The sequence below is a fragment of the Falco cherrug genome, chromosome 1 (genome assembly GCF_023634085.1).
Source record: "Falco cherrug isolate bFalChe1 chromosome 1, bFalChe1.pri, whole genome shotgun sequence".
In the NCBI taxonomy this organism is placed as follows: domain Eukaryota; kingdom Metazoa; phylum Chordata; class Aves; order Falconiformes; family Falconidae; genus Falco; species Falco cherrug.
In genome coordinates, this window is record NC_073697.1 from 41384663 (window position 1) to 41400020 (window position 15358).

At 43.7% G+C, this 15358-nt stretch overlaps 1 protein-coding gene across 6 annotated transcripts in view; it reads right to left on the bottom strand.

Annotated features, from left to right (window-relative positions):
* Positions 1 to 15358, bottom strand: part of PTPRA (protein tyrosine phosphatase receptor type A) — a 133832-nt gene that overhangs the window by 54482 nt on the left and 63992 nt on the right. Inside the window, exon 1 of one of the 6 annotated variants that reach the window (XM_055699502.1) lies at positions 12819 to 12843. The exons of the other annotated variants lie outside the window; for them this stretch is intronic. Coding sequence (XP_055555477.1) covers positions 12819 to 12839 — 21 coding nt within the window. The 5' untranslated portion in view covers positions 12840 to 12843. Of the gene's footprint in view, positions 1 to 12818; positions 12844 to 15358 lie in introns of those variants that run through there. 6 annotated transcript variants of the gene reach the window in all.

Here is a 15358-nt window from a genome sequence, read left to right on the forward strand (position 1 = left end):
GCAAGAATAATGGCACCACTATTATTTTGTGTCTTGCTGTGCACCCACCTTCCGTCTCCCAGACCAAAGGAGTTGCCATTCAGTGTCTTTCCACTCATTTTATATAGGAAAGCAGCACAAGGATCAAAGGAGGCTCCTGGGCAGGAGCGGCAAGTGTCTGATGTGAAAGGGCAGTAACTGGAGAGGTGGCATCAAGAAGACATGTTAACAGGTACAGGAGCTCAGTAAATCAAGGGGTCACTCCTTACTGCTGCAGCCTCTGGCCATGTAACCTGAGTACCAGTGCAGAAGATGCCGAGAAGCAGAGGAAGGAGAGAAAAAAAGACCTATGCTTGAATTAATGAGAGAACTAGGTGACAAAATAAATGGATGAACTCCTTCTTCTGCTCCTACTTAGTGTTGTTGCACTTGGTCATCCTCAAATGACCCTCATGTTTTACTGGAAGAGGAAAATTTGATTTAAAGTCCTACCCTGGAAGTCCTTTGGTTGCACTAGATGAAAGAAGCTCTACTCAGGAAGCGAAGCAACCACAACGAGGAGCTAAGTCCCTGCTGAGCCAAGCCCCAGCATTCCTGCAAAGTGGACTAACAGAAGTGGCCTTTTTTCCTTCCTTTTCCTCATCAAGACTGCAAAATGAAAAGCATCTCTGGCATTTGGCTATCCCATGCCCACGAGCAATGCCTGTGGTTTGTGTGGAAGAAGAGCTAAAGGTTTCCCAATGCAACTTTGTAACCTCCCCACACGTCTATCTATCTCCTGTGTGGTTTCTGAAGCAAAATCCACAGTAAGGCAAACAGAAGTGTATTATTTATTTTTTTTTAATGGATCCTTTGTGCTGCTCTGATCCTAAGTGCTCTTCAGCAGCTCCGGGAGGACAGGTCCCAGCCTGCTGCCTGCTCGTATACCGAGGGAGAGAAGAATGCTCCCACGGTTTTGCATCGCTTGCTCGCGGATGTTCAAAGCTGTCTATTAACCTCGGGCTGTATCATCCCAGCTGTTTTCAAGCAGGACTCCTCATGTAATCATGATGGCCTCGAGTCGGTTAAAGGCAGGGCCCAGGCTGTATTTACCTTGGCACCTGATTGTCAACGCTCTGCCTTCCAGAGTCCTCCTATTTCCTCCTCGAGTAATGAGTAGCCTGTCAGTGGGGTGAGGAGGAATGAGGAACTTCACCCCATTATTGCTGTGTCTTTTACCACCGTTGCCAAACCCTTGAGCACAACCAACAGCTGTAGTTTGTTGCAGTATTGGAAAATACAGAAGTTATCAAAGAAAACTGAGATCCTTCTTTTTGGATGTCACAGGGATTAAGCTGCTTCCAAAGATGAGACCTAAGGCCCCCCAGAAGTGCTGTTGCCAATACATAGCCCCACTATAGGTTTACAATACATGCCAAACAAGCCCAGTATATCCAAATAATGTTCAGAAAGGTGAAACACCTGCGATATATTATTTCAGAAGTTCCTGTTGGGGGAAAAAAAGACATCACTCCTTGCTGCTGCTGAAGAAAGTGTTAATCCCAGGCTCCGTGAACTTTCCCATCCCAAATGTAGCACACCGAAACACACTGCTGGCACAAGCAGTTGTCCAACTGACCCAGTTTTTTTTACAAACTGGGTGAATAGGGACAAAACCATCTTACTTTCTTTGAGAGAAAAATAATTCACATTAAGCAAGGTATGATTCTGGCATCGCTTTCCACACTGTACGCCACGCCGTCCTCTCCTGACCTATTTACGGAAGTGCTGCAGCAAGTGTTGCTGCGGGGGGGATGGCGTTATCCGCTGTGTAAAAGCCTAAAATTACACTGCCCTACAAAGAGCTGGGATAAATTGACCCCTCTAAGCAAACGGGTTGCCAAGCTTTTATCTTCTCTTCATTGTTAACTTACACTGAAGCGGAATAATTAGACGATACGGGGCTATACAAGGCACTATTGGAAAGCCCTGCCTTAGCAACTCAGTTGTATCTGTAATGCCCACGTTGGCTATTATATATAGCTACTGATTTGGAATGCTGCTTTTAATTTCACACTCATTCAGTATAGGTACATTTATGATTTCTGTCCAATTACCGCTTCCTAATATTATGGCAAAGGGAATGAGTTGTGAATTTTGGATTAGGAAGGCAATGCGACTTTAAAAAAGACTGGGGGGTAATTGCTCCGGCTGCGTTTTCCTGCACTTCATCCAGTCTAGACATAAAAATCTCAGGACACCGATGATTTCCGTTTCTCTGCAGCGGCTCTGCCATGGTATTAAAAAAGTACAATGCAGGGAATAATAAGCATCAAGACCTGTCTAAAATTAGTGGTTTACAAAACAATCTAAGTTTATAATATCCTGAGTACAATAAAAGCAAAGAGCAACTGGGCCATTTATTTAAAAATTGCAGGATAAAAGGAAACCCTGATCAAAACCATTATCAGGAAAAAAATAATCTATCTTTATTGTGGTGCAGTTTTGATACTAACTGACTTAGCTTTCATGAAATTACCATTATGCTGCTAAGAATTAGCTAAATTGAGGCAAGACACCAAAATCACACTGCCCTGTGCAAGCGATCAATGTGCAGCCCACAACTGCTTCATTATTTTCTGCCAAGTTTTAAATTCCGGTATATTTGCCAATGTTTTTCTCTTTGTACACCTCAGTTCCTCACACAGGAGGGCAGAAAATGGATGGTTGATTTCCACGTGATCTTTAGTTATATTCATATTTTGGGTCTCAAGTGGTAGCAAAGCTGCACCTCCCAGACTGTAAGTGAACAGGTAATTTAAGAGGAAAACACCAAAGTTGCATTTCCATTGGTGTTGCTATTATGTTTAATATAAATCTTAAACAAGGAGCAAAATTCGATACAACAGTAGTCCCAGAAAAATACTCCTCCTTCTGCCAGGGACTATAAAAATGTCCTCTAAAATACTGGGGGAAATTAATATTTACAAATCACTGCCAAGAGGAGTGATGCAGAACTGCCAGGGGATCAGAGATTATGCAGTATCCAACTTCAATTGTCCCTCACCACTGGGAGAATTCTGAAGGAATTAAAGTTGTCAGGGAGATAAAATAGCTGTCAAGGAGAACAAACTTTTTCCCTGAAAAGCCATCTCCTCTTCCAAGGGGAAAACCAGATCCATCAGCAACCTGACCTTGCATTTGTGTAAGGTGATGGACGTGTTCTGAGCCCATCCTGCTCACAAGCAGGGATCCAGAGGAGGTCTCTGCAGGCTTTTGCTTAGGAGAGGACACCAGAGATGGACACGCCCACTCTCTGTGGTTCAATTTCTCGCTCTTGAAACAAAAGAATATAAGCCCTATAGCACAGAACCAAATAAAGATGGACATCAGAGTTCGCATCGCCTCAAAAACAGACACATGCAAACTGGGTTTGCATGCACCTATGTGTCAAGAACAAATATAACCATGAAGCCAGCACCGGCAGAGAGCTACTCATACTCTTCAGAGATGCAATGAGTAATCTTCCTTCTGCTGGGGATAAAATACAAGGTTTCCTTGTACAGGCTTTCCACATGAGCCCTGCTGGGCTTTGGCTGAATGCCCAAACCCAGCATCCTACTTCTTGACCATACCGTAGACCCACGCTGAAGTTGCTCCTTTATCCAATGCTCTACAGTCCTCATCCTTCCTGCTCCAGCTATCCCTTTCCCAAGAACAACCTTCACATTTAGCACTAAACCAAACTTTAATCCACCTTCTTCCTACATGTTGTGCATAGTCCACTCTCCCGTCCTTTCCCCCTTCCCAGGCCCTACAACCATTTCATCACGTCGTTTCCAGCTTGGCTGCAAAGCCACACTTCCTAGGTAAGAAATTATTCTCAGATCTCTCCATTCCTCCTTGGAATTTCATACCAAGTCATATAGCCTTGCTTTTCTTCCCATCAACATTAACAGCAGCCACCTTGGTAGATAAATAAGGCTAGTGGTAGACCACTTGCAACCTTAGAGCCATGATTCAGCCCCAACACATCAAGAGCTATTAGCCACAAAAATTAGCATTTCAAGCAGGTCAAATCCTACCATGCTTCAAAAGGTTTTCTCAACACCAACCTGTATGATGACCAAGGTTAGAAGAGAGGGGAAATAAAACATTCATGGCCAGCTATGTTCTGCCCCCATTTCTTACCTGTTCTCAGAGCTCTGTACCATGGAGCGAATAGGAAACACAATTTCTTGTGTGTGAAAGCAAAGAAAAAACTATTAAAACCTCAGTGAAACAGAATCCAGTTATTAAGCTCCAGAGCTGACACCCTACTGACACAAGAGTTTTGGGAGATGCCTCAACTGCAGCTTCAGGAAAGCTGAAGAACAATCATTGCTAAGATGGTTACACCCTTCTTCCTCTAGTAATAGAGCAGGGACTAAAAAGTCCTTTTTAATTTAAAATGTTTTGGAGTAGCAGAATCACAGCCCAGAAAAACATTAACCCTCTAACAAATGACAAATCCCTAATACCACCAGACTCCTCACCAGTCCACCTCCCTTCCCCACCTCTCAGCAGAAGGAAATGAAAACCATATGAACTGGACAGGGAAGAGATCGATTAGATCATCTTGTCCTACCCAGCATGCAGCAAAAGACTGTTCCCTATAAGAAACTTCCTAAATTACTCCATCCAGTCTCACTTGCAAAAGTCCAAAGCAATGGAGTTTCCACCTCTTCTCTTGGGATATTATTTCTCCCCGCAGCCCAAAACATCTCACTGCCAGGAAGCCTTTCCTATCAAGACTTTCCTTTTGAAAATTCCTTCATTTCAATTTGCAGTCCCCCTCTCTCCCCTGCACATATGCATTTATTAACTACATTAATTAAATAGATTAATACCAAACAAGAATTAAAATTTCAGAATAAATTAGTTTATTTTCCTTTTATCCTCTACGAAAAAGCCCAACATGTCAAAGTAAGTCTGAGTCTCTCCAAAATCTTCCACTTTTAAATTGGTCCCAGTGCTCATAATTACACCTCCTCTCCATCCATGCAAGTCACTTTGCTTTTCTCCCCTTCCTTCCTCACTTTTTTGGGGGAGGAGGGAAGGAAGGCAGAGGATAAAATGAGAAAGGGAGGGAGAAGGGGAGAGAGGAGAGGGACCCATCCCATCAGACCAGTCTAATTGCTTGCAACACTCTCCAGGCGTATGAAAATGCAGGTTACGATACCAGCTTTGCCTGATGAATATTCCTAACCCCATTTCAGATGCAGAATCAGCATTTATCCAACGACTGGCTTTCCTGCAGCAGGCAACAGCATCCATTTCACATAAATACTAAGGAAGAGAGAGGCTGACTTCCGGCCAAATTGCAGGCAGCAGCTTGGAAGAAGAATGACCAAGGTCTGAAATGCTGCTCAAAAAACCCCCCTAGCTTTTCACAAAAATCAGAACAGCTGCAAGAGGCAAGCACACCCCCAAATATCCATCAGGCTGGTGGTTACAGCATATACTGGTAAAGGGCATCACAAACGCAGCAGCTTCGACTGAAAACATCCTAAAGAAAGCCTTGATTGGAAAACTCAGCTCCGATCTGCCAGTGCCTTTCCCTAGCAATTTGCAATATAGAATTTTATGCCCAGATCTGCCTGTCTGATGGCCTGCTGTTGGTAACAGCCATTCTAATTTACTAAAACAAGATGGCTATCTTACGGCTTAATCATAATGGAAATTCTCACACTTTAACAAATAATTACCCATTCGATCTAAGAGCCCTCCTGCTTAGATCAGAGGGTCCTGATCTGAGTTGTCCAACCAACACAAAAGGAAAGTAAATGACAACACTCAACACTTCCTCAGCCTACGCTCTTCGTTATCAACTTCAACATAAATGCATGTTCTCCATTTCCAGGTAAGTCTGGAAAGCATATAAAAAAAGACATTACAGGGAAAGGTGATGGCAAATGGTTGGAATTGTCCTCTTGGGTTTACCTACACGACTTGACTTGGTTTGACGGGCTAACATTTGGATGTTAACGGGCAATGGCCTCTCTTTTGGAGGTCATGCATTCAGCCTGTCCATATTACAAGCTAATTAAAGGCTATTCCCATCACATGAGTGTTCCTGCTGCCTCCATTGTCATTGCAGCTGGTGTCCAGATCAGTTCAACTTCAAGTTTCAAAAGTCTACGCTCGTGTTCGGGAGGTTTGGTGGCTGGCTATCTTAATTCCTTCTTGTTCAAAACATTAAAGCATATGTGTAAGTCCTTTTTGTGTTCCACCAAATAAAAATGTCTTGCTATACAAGGGTCTGAAAGCCAAAGGGAATGTTTTTGGTGAGAGGGCTGCTCCAGGTAGGAATCCTCATCCAGAGGGATGGGCGGGATACTTGCACTGCAGAGGGACTATCTGCTTGCATTAGCAGTGAAGTTTATTTCCCATCCTTGTACAGCACGGTCTAACATTTAAACATACTCAACTGACTTCAGTGTGTCCACATCTCCTGTGCCCTTTATTTTTCTGACAGCTTCTCCTGGATAGGAAGTATGGGAACATCAAATTGCAGCGACCGAGCAAAGAGCCAGGAATCACTGCAGTCACTGGCCTGAGGCCAACTTTGGGTTTTTTGCTTAAAATGCAACTTATAGAGGGATATATGAAAAAATATGTATTCTAAATGCTCTAACAGTTATTAGAGATCTAAAAGAAAGCAGTCTTGGAAATAGGAAATGCATATCCGAAGGGAAAGCTGGAGCACAAGCAGGCAGCCTGCCCTTCCTTCGCTGCATGTCTCCCTTTCTTGGCTGCAAGGAGTAGCAAGGAAGTGATTATAAAGCATTTATTTGCAAAATCACAGCCAATAAATCCAATAGTAACAATACCCTCCCTCGCATTGCTTGTACTTTGGTGGGGGGGGAATGAAGGAAAGGCATAGGTCCAACAGGCAGGCAGGTGCATGGCAGCAGCAATCCTTTCTGAAGCTTTCCATGAAACGTTCAAGCTCATAAGGTGCAATATTCATCCTGGCTGTCCCCTAGCTCTGCACACACCGTTTTGAAGTCCTATGAAATAAAAAGCCCTAGAAAGGCTATGAAGATTGTGATATAAAAACCTCTGAAAAGGCTAAAAAAAAGACTGGGCTGTCGAGTGAGGAAGTGAGTAAGGGAGAGCATTAGATAAAATAAAATGGTACAGAAAAAGCCATCTAAATTCTCCTCCCCTTTCCTGAATATAAATACCATCACAAGAAAACCATAGGAAGCGAATCTGACTGCTTTGAAAATCACTGAGGTCAAAACCATGACAGAAGAAAGGAAAAAGGATTAAACAAAGGAATGATATAATCTACAGAGCTATAATTCAAAACCTTCGAGGTATAAATAGCTACACTACAGGGCTCGAGTCAACCACTAATTTACAGCACAATCAGGAAGGGGGAGGCAGATACCCATCCCCACAAGCAGATTAATCTTTAATTGCTCATTTCTGCATTTCTGACACCTTTCTTTGAAGTACCAAAGCTGGTACCATCTCACAAAGGCACTGGTGAGCCTGAAAATTGCAGAAATGGGCCTTGCTGCTGCTTGTTTGGGGCTGTGATGGCCCATGCGCAGTCCCAGATGCTTTTGTGGGTCCTCTGTGCAAACAAAAAAGGAGATGGCTCCATCAAAGGCTGGTATTTGCCAGTTTGACAGAAAGGGAAGCAGGACTGGGATGACGGCTCATGTTTCACAATGTTTTTACAAGACCTTAATTGCAGATAAATACTTACTGGGATATTCAAATATTTCTGAGCACTTAAATCACTTCAGCAGCTTTGTAAATCCCTCTAGAAATACTCACAAGGACAGCATGTATGATGCTGAGATAAGAGGAACAGGATCACCAAGATCATCAGCTGGCAGAGAGTTTGGCTTTCCAAACAGGTCCCCCAACCACTCCTCCAGTTTTCCATCCCTCCCCCTTGATTCATCTTTATCCATGTGAGGAAGGTGATGACAACAATGGAAACATATCTGTACATGTGTTTCTTCAGTCCCTGCATACAACCCCTCTCCTATTACATTACTTTTTCAGGGGAGAAGTTGCTTCACTCTTCACTGCATTGCTAACTTCTGCACTCTGGTTCAAGAGCACATCCCTGGATGCTGGGAGATCAGCTGTGTGTCATACCAGCTGCATCCAGACATCCCTTGCACATCCTCACGTGTCCAACAGGTTAATTAACTGCCAGCCCTCTGCCCCTGCTATCGTGGGTCCTCACTGCATCCCAGCCTATCTAAATTGAACAAAAATATCCCTGGGATTTTTTGCTGATGAGATGCAGAATCCAATGTTTCGCTGTACAAGATGAAAATTACTATCCAGTAATACACCAGACTTTGCTCAGTCAACAACTTTCTTCAAACACCACCTAATCAGTCACTAACCTCTCGATGGTACCCAACCTCTGCTACATGGTAGCTGGGCTCATTGCTTTTGGGGAGCATCCAGCTTGGGCCCACTATCAGGGGTGGCTGCTTTGTGCCCCCAGTGGGTTATTTCATTAAGATGTCCCTCTAGAAACTGTACACTGGGACAAGTGTGCAGGTAGTGGGAAGAAACACTTCTTGACGATGCATACTTTCCTACCGAAATAGAAGCAGCATCTTTAAACACAAACAACTTCTAGCTTATAGTACAGCAGTCCTTGGGCAGGAGATTCAAGCCCACTTCTTCAACCAGCTTTAACTACTGATGTCACACAGGGAAGAATTTGTGGAAGACAGAGTCTTTTTTTCTGTATCACAGCTGCCTTGTGCTCCAGTTGGATTAAATGCCATGTAGGCTGGTAAGAAAAAATAACTTTGCTCCCCCCCAGAAACAGAAGTTGGACTTCTTCACCAAACCTGGTTTCACATCAAAACTGGATCAGTTGCAAAATAAAAGTCACCAATATAAATGCTTAAAAAGTAGCATAATTTACCAAATACAGATGCTAAAGCATCGCTGGGGAAAGAAAACAAATCACCTTGTGGTACAAAACCCTCCAAATGTATGTTAAAAAAAATGTATAACAGAAAATTCTTCCATATTTTTGCTCTCAAGAATAAAGACCAGGGCAAATCAACAGCTGTAAGGGTCTGAAAGTCATCTTGCTGTGAGCCTTGCAGCCCCCAGTTACTACCCTGTCCCATGCTGTGCATGCTGCTGCTACCCTGAAGACAGACACAGCTGGTGCCCTTGTTTCTTGTGGCCAGTGACCACAGCTCCCCGTCACCCTCACATGTACAATTAGCGCTAAGTCTGTTATCCACCCTGCACATTTAAAAAATCTATTCTGTTCTCACCAGGGGAAAGGGCAGTTACATGGAAAGGAGCATTTAGTTGTTAAAAATCCCAGTTAGTTAAGGACTGAACAGTTCAAAGAACATTCAGATTCTGATTTAAAGAATCTGATTTAAAGAAATCATAATCACCAACATTTAGGCATAAATCTATCCAAACTCTTCAGCAAGTTCTTTGTAACAGCTCTGACTTTTGAAAGAAAAGCAGAATCACAGCAAAGGGGATTTCATGTTGATGTTGGGTTTTGCAGATACCTGTCAAAGCCAGATGGAGCTAGCCCCACTGCTCTCACTCCAACGCAGCACCAAGGCCACACTGCCGTATTCCAGAAGTCAGTTTGCTTTCTATCCTGGAGGAAGGCTTTCGCCTTGGTTACTTTTGCTTTCTGTTTAGCTTACACAGAAGATATTCTGCACTTGGGATGAGCTCAGAGTGCAGAAAGTACTGATGCCTAAGGAAAAGTGCTTGGTTTATTTCCCTATCTGTTAATAAAAATAGATATATGGATGAAAAAATTCAATCAGCAAGGCTGAAAGAGTGCAGATTTTAAAAGGTACTTCTTTTAACAGGAAGAATCTGGCTGATGGTGAAGAGAAGCAGTAAATCGGTTCATGATATTTCTTCCCTTCTGTGACTGGGAAAAGTTTATTAAAATTATCATGATTGCTGCACAAGAAAATAAATTCATTTAATTACAAGCAAGACATGAACCACTGAGGAAGGCCTTATTCCCCTGCTAATGTTCAAAATACAGGGCTGCTTTCATTAAATTATAAAGCAGCGATGCTCACAGCACAGTATGTGGACCAAAGGTGATCCTGAGCACGCCGGTGATCATCTGCATCACATCACTTAAACAGCATTTTCAATTAAGCACTTGATAAAGATTAATCATCATCTTCAGCAAGCTGACAGCCATTCAAAAAGCACAGAAACAACCACTTTAAAAACAATGAAAACTCTTAAACACCTGCCTGAGGGATGAAAAAACTAGTGTCCAGCAGATACTATCTTTTTTTATTAAAGCTCAAATAAAATTGAACCCGGGAGTAGATGTTTTAAAGCAGTTAACGCAAAAGAGAAAGTGGGTTGCCATCCAACATCTCACAGAAACGTCTTCCCAAATGATACATTTCAGGCCCTACTCAAAGCACATAAAAATAAAGAAATAGCTATTAAATAGGTTTTGACTGAGCCTCTGGCTGGCACTCAGGGAAAGGACTTAACAGATTCACCTCTGAAGCAAAACAGCATAACTGGGGAAGCAGCTACCAAAAGAAGGTGGCAGCATCCCCCAGCAAAGCTGATCTTCCATCAAGCAGCTAGGTCAAAACCAGTGGCATACTGGATTTCCCAGTCTGCTTTTGTGCCTGTGGATACCTGTTAGCATCCCCACCGTAAAACAGTTGAGGGTGGCTTCAAGGCTGCTAACGGCACCTGAGCCAAGCCAGGCACAACGGGAGCTGGGTTGCCTCACTGCAACCCAATGGGCTGGGCTGGGAGCTGAGGAGCAGAAAATTCGTTGCCTGCAACCGGTCATTTGGGGAAACAAACCTTCGTTATGCATAACGTGTGCCTGAGCTTTCAGACAGCAGACCTGAGCCTCTGCCAGCTCTGTAAGGAGGCAGAGCCGTACCAGCAGCATGGGTGTCAAGGTATTCTTCACCCCAGGACCTGCAGGACCAGGGCTCTGCTTTTCTTCAACAGCAGTTATTTTAAAAAGTGGTGACAAGGCAGTGAGGTGGCCCTGATGCACACGGTTAGTGCCCCTGCAGCTGAAGGCACTGATCCATTGCGACTAGAGTTTCAGAATGTTTTTTTTACTGTAACTGGTGTCTTTAAGGGGACACCTGGTCTGTCAATAGGAGGAGAGCACACAAGCAGAATTGCTGTCCTCTCCGCTGCACGTTCCTTCAAATATGCAGACTCAGAAGAAAACACCCAGCCACCACCAGTCCCAGTGCAGACCTCCACAAGGACCCCCGGTGCAGGAGCCACTCCTGGGGTTCCTGACTTGCATGTCCTGTTTTGGGGAAGCACTGAGAGGCAGAGCTCCAGCCCTTCCAGATGCTTTGCTTTTTCTCAGATTTAACTCCTTCCCTCCAGATCCTTTCAAGCTCACACTGTTCTTGGTCATGATGTCCCACCATCTACCTTACCATGTCTATAACTTAAAGAGTTCATCTTTGGGACAAAGAAATCGAGATGTTGGGCATTCTGGCAAGTGCCTGCTCAGCGCCTATCATTTCTTCCTCCCTGTGCATCTCTGAACGCACCTCTCCAAGTCTTCTTGCACAGATTAAAATGCACCAACACAACGCGCATCTTGACCAACTTCTCTACAGAACAACCCAATCCAGGTTCAACACTTTCATGAGTCATCTTTCTGCGGCCCCATCTCTAGGGTCATTTCCCTTTCCTCCTTCAGAGCTCTCAAGTCCCCTCAACTTTTCTCTGCAAGAAGGAACACTGCACACAGTAAGACGCGATAACTAAACCCAAATGGACTGCAGCTTCAGACACCTTCCTGCTCAGTCACACCTGTACCTCGGAAGCTCAGATGTCAGTTTAGATCCCATAATATCCAGTCGTTTTGGGGTGGACAGCAGCATTTAATCCTCAAAATTAGTTTGTCTCAAATACAAAGCTCTTTGCAAAACCTAAGGCACTGGTTTCCTTAGCAGCATGGTCTTGTTCACACAATCTTGTTGACTTCTCCAACCCCCTGTGTACTGAAAGCAGCCCACATGTAATTAAAATTAAATTAAATAAACAGTTGGGTTTTTTAATTTTTAATTTTTTTTTAAAGGACCACATCTAGTTTAACTGATAACCTACAAACTTCCTTTAGAACTACCACAATTTGACTTTATGCTTCCTCAAAGCTCAGCCCAAGGTAAGACAAGGTTGCCAAGAACATCTGCTGAGCAAGGTGCAGTCAAGCCAGCATCCCGTACCAGCAAGGCACCTCACAGTGGGGAAACAGCAGCACAGAAGTAAAATGCAGTTTTATTGTTGTATAAACCCCATATATATTTGAAGTATTTAACTTTAAAGAGCTTCTTCCCTCCCTCCAGCTATTCAAAAAGCTCTTCAACCCTGCTGAATTGCTCATCAAGGCACATGCATCACATCAAATGGAAGCAGAACCTGGTCAAGCTGCAGTGTTTGCTCACACACAGCCCCCATCCCCACAAATGCTCTCTGCAGCAGCAAAACCATATGTATTACAATATTTGTTTCCCCAAACATCATACGCTTCACCCAGTGCACCCCCACCCCCACCTCCTGTAGTGCACCAGAGCCCACTGATACACTGGGCAGAAGCACCTGAGTAACACAGAGAATGCAAGAGAAAGGGAGTATGACTTGCAAAACACATCAACCTTGATAGAAATCTATAAAACACACTGCAAAAGTAAGTTTGAGAATTAAATTCCCTGCCACTGAGCAATGGTCAACCAAAAGCTAATTTCCCTCCAAAACTGTCCTCTTCCTTGGTCCTCAAATAACCCTTCCACATTCCTCAAGAAATAATTTACCTCCTTCCCCAGTGAGCACATCCCTCAGATCCGCAGGTGCCAACTGTCCTCTCTCTCACTTGAAGTGTTACTCTATTTGGATGAAGCTCAGAGCAACTGGCTGAGCTTGTAAGACCGATAACGCATTTTGTCTCAGGACTGGAGGATTTACGCATCAAAAGCTTGTCTGCTTCTCCCCATCTGCAGCAGTTTACCTGCTACCAGATATTACTTCCCATAAAATGTACCCACCTTAGACCATCACGAGTAAAGCATCACAGTACTTGTAAAAACTCTGTCCTCCCAGAGACGAATGAATTCTTCCAGTCTGCCTTATCCCTCCATGTACATCCACATACAGAAAACCCCAAAACAAATATCTGCTTGCCCTCAGAATGACTCTGTGTGAAAAGGGAACAGGTCCCTGACCAAGCACTAGCAGTTACTCACCACAAGTCAATCATACATGCGTATAATGTAAGTATGACAAATCCATCTAACCTCTGACTGGAACTGTGAGAGGTCCATGCGTTGCTTGCCAAGTTCCTGTAGCATTTTTTTTCTTTCTTTCTTTTTAATCAGTGCATAGGCCACAAGATTTAGACTGCAGTATTACAGGAGAAGTCACTGGTCAAGGGAGAGAGGAAAATACCAGTAATGGTGCCAGCCCGAGGACAGGGGATTTCAGTGCTTAGCTCTTGGAGAGACCTGATAGGATTGATACATTTGTTTCAGCTTTTAGCACAGAACTTCAAGGATTTGGACTACAAAACACTTAAATAACATCACGAGAACTGAGTTCTGGAAAAGGAGATATGAGAAGTTAATGGGGTTAGTAATCACCGACCTGTCTAATCCCATTGCTGACCTGCATTCAGCTGACTGAATGTATTCCTGAAAGCAGGATGTACTTTATAGCACATGGTAAGGTCCTGGGGCAAGAAACCTACTGGGTGCAACTTGATAATGACATGGCTTTTGCTTTATATCAGCTGGGACCAGATGTTCTCATCTGCCCCTCCAGCTTCAGTGTCCTCTATGAAAAAATTGTCACTAAAGCAGTTGGCACCAACAAACCCAAAGAACATCCGATTAGGTGTCCTCTTGTCTTACTTAACCAGGCATTTCTGCCATCAGGTCTACCCAAGGTTATGCATACCTCTGCACAGCCACTGATGGACCTCCTGTGCTACAAGGAAGCCACTGCCATCTAAAGCTGGGGTTGATGAAGACCTTTCATCAGCTCTTCTCTGTTTTCTATCATCAGATAGCAGGGATTTCTCTGTTAACACGTTCTCCCAAAATGGTGAGGATGGGAGGATGAAAAGCTAACAGCATGAAGGACACCCTAAAAAAGCTGGAAAGGGCACCACTGATTGAAAAGAAAGGTGATGCCATGCCACTCCATCCTTCAGAGGCACCTCCTGGCTCCTAGCAATGACAAAGGAGCCTGAGCATTATCCCTTCTGTGTCTTCACTTCCTCAACTTGTCATCTCTTATTGTTCTGACCACGAGTAGATAAACTCTCCAGCAGTGTGGACCTTGCCTTCACATCTGTTACACAATATGGATCAACCAGAGCAATGCAGGTTTGGCTGGAGCTAAACTTGCTCAGGAAAAAGATCCATTTTGAGCTGTAAAAGCAGAGATTTACATTGCCTAATATGTTATCTGCCCAATTTGAAGGATCTATTTTATTGAAGGATGGTGCGGATCAACTCAACCCTTTCATGGGACCAAACATAATCAAAGCAGAGATGTGTCTGAAGCCATCAACGTGAAAAAAAATGTTCCTATAGATTCATGTGCACTAGTATTTAGAGTAACTGTGTTTCGCTGTAATTACCACTGCTTGATCTCTGTGGAGACATGATGTTGAGGAAGCCCTTAAACTCAGCAAGCACACACAACAAAAAACCTGAACACAGGTTGCAGACCACAGCTGCTGAAAGCTGAAGCTGTGGTTGCTACACCCTGCAGAACAAGGGCTGGCAACATATTTTTGAGGCAACCACCAATTCTGTGCAGCTTCCTATATGATTCAGGTGACAGATACATCAGTTGCTGGTATCAGTTTTTCAGGACTGAATTTCAAGAAAAATCACAAGTCTCAGAAGGACGCAAGAGCAGTCGATGTTGTGCAATGATAGTTCCACAGAACTAACATAAAAATGAGGTCTTCCTAAAAACCTGCATGAGGAAACCTGCTTGGAGAACAAGCTACTGGAAAAAAATGTATTACTACTCCGGGAGGTAGTTGTCAGAAATAAGATGGAGGGTGGATATGTTTATTTATACACAGCAGCTCCAGGTATGGGTTGCAGGTCCCAACACGCTGCCCGGTGTGGTTTCTGTAAGCAGTTGTCTCCTTCACGTCCCCAGCCTGCAGTCAGCAGTTCAACAGCTGAACACCAGAGTGTATGCTTAGTACTGACAGTCTGTATGTATGTAACAGCTCATACAAAAAAATATTAGCATGCAGCAGGCCAGGTCAGCTACCTACCATCAGTGATGTCAAATTCCATGTAGAAGTTTGAAGCTTCATAGGAAGAGGTGGGGA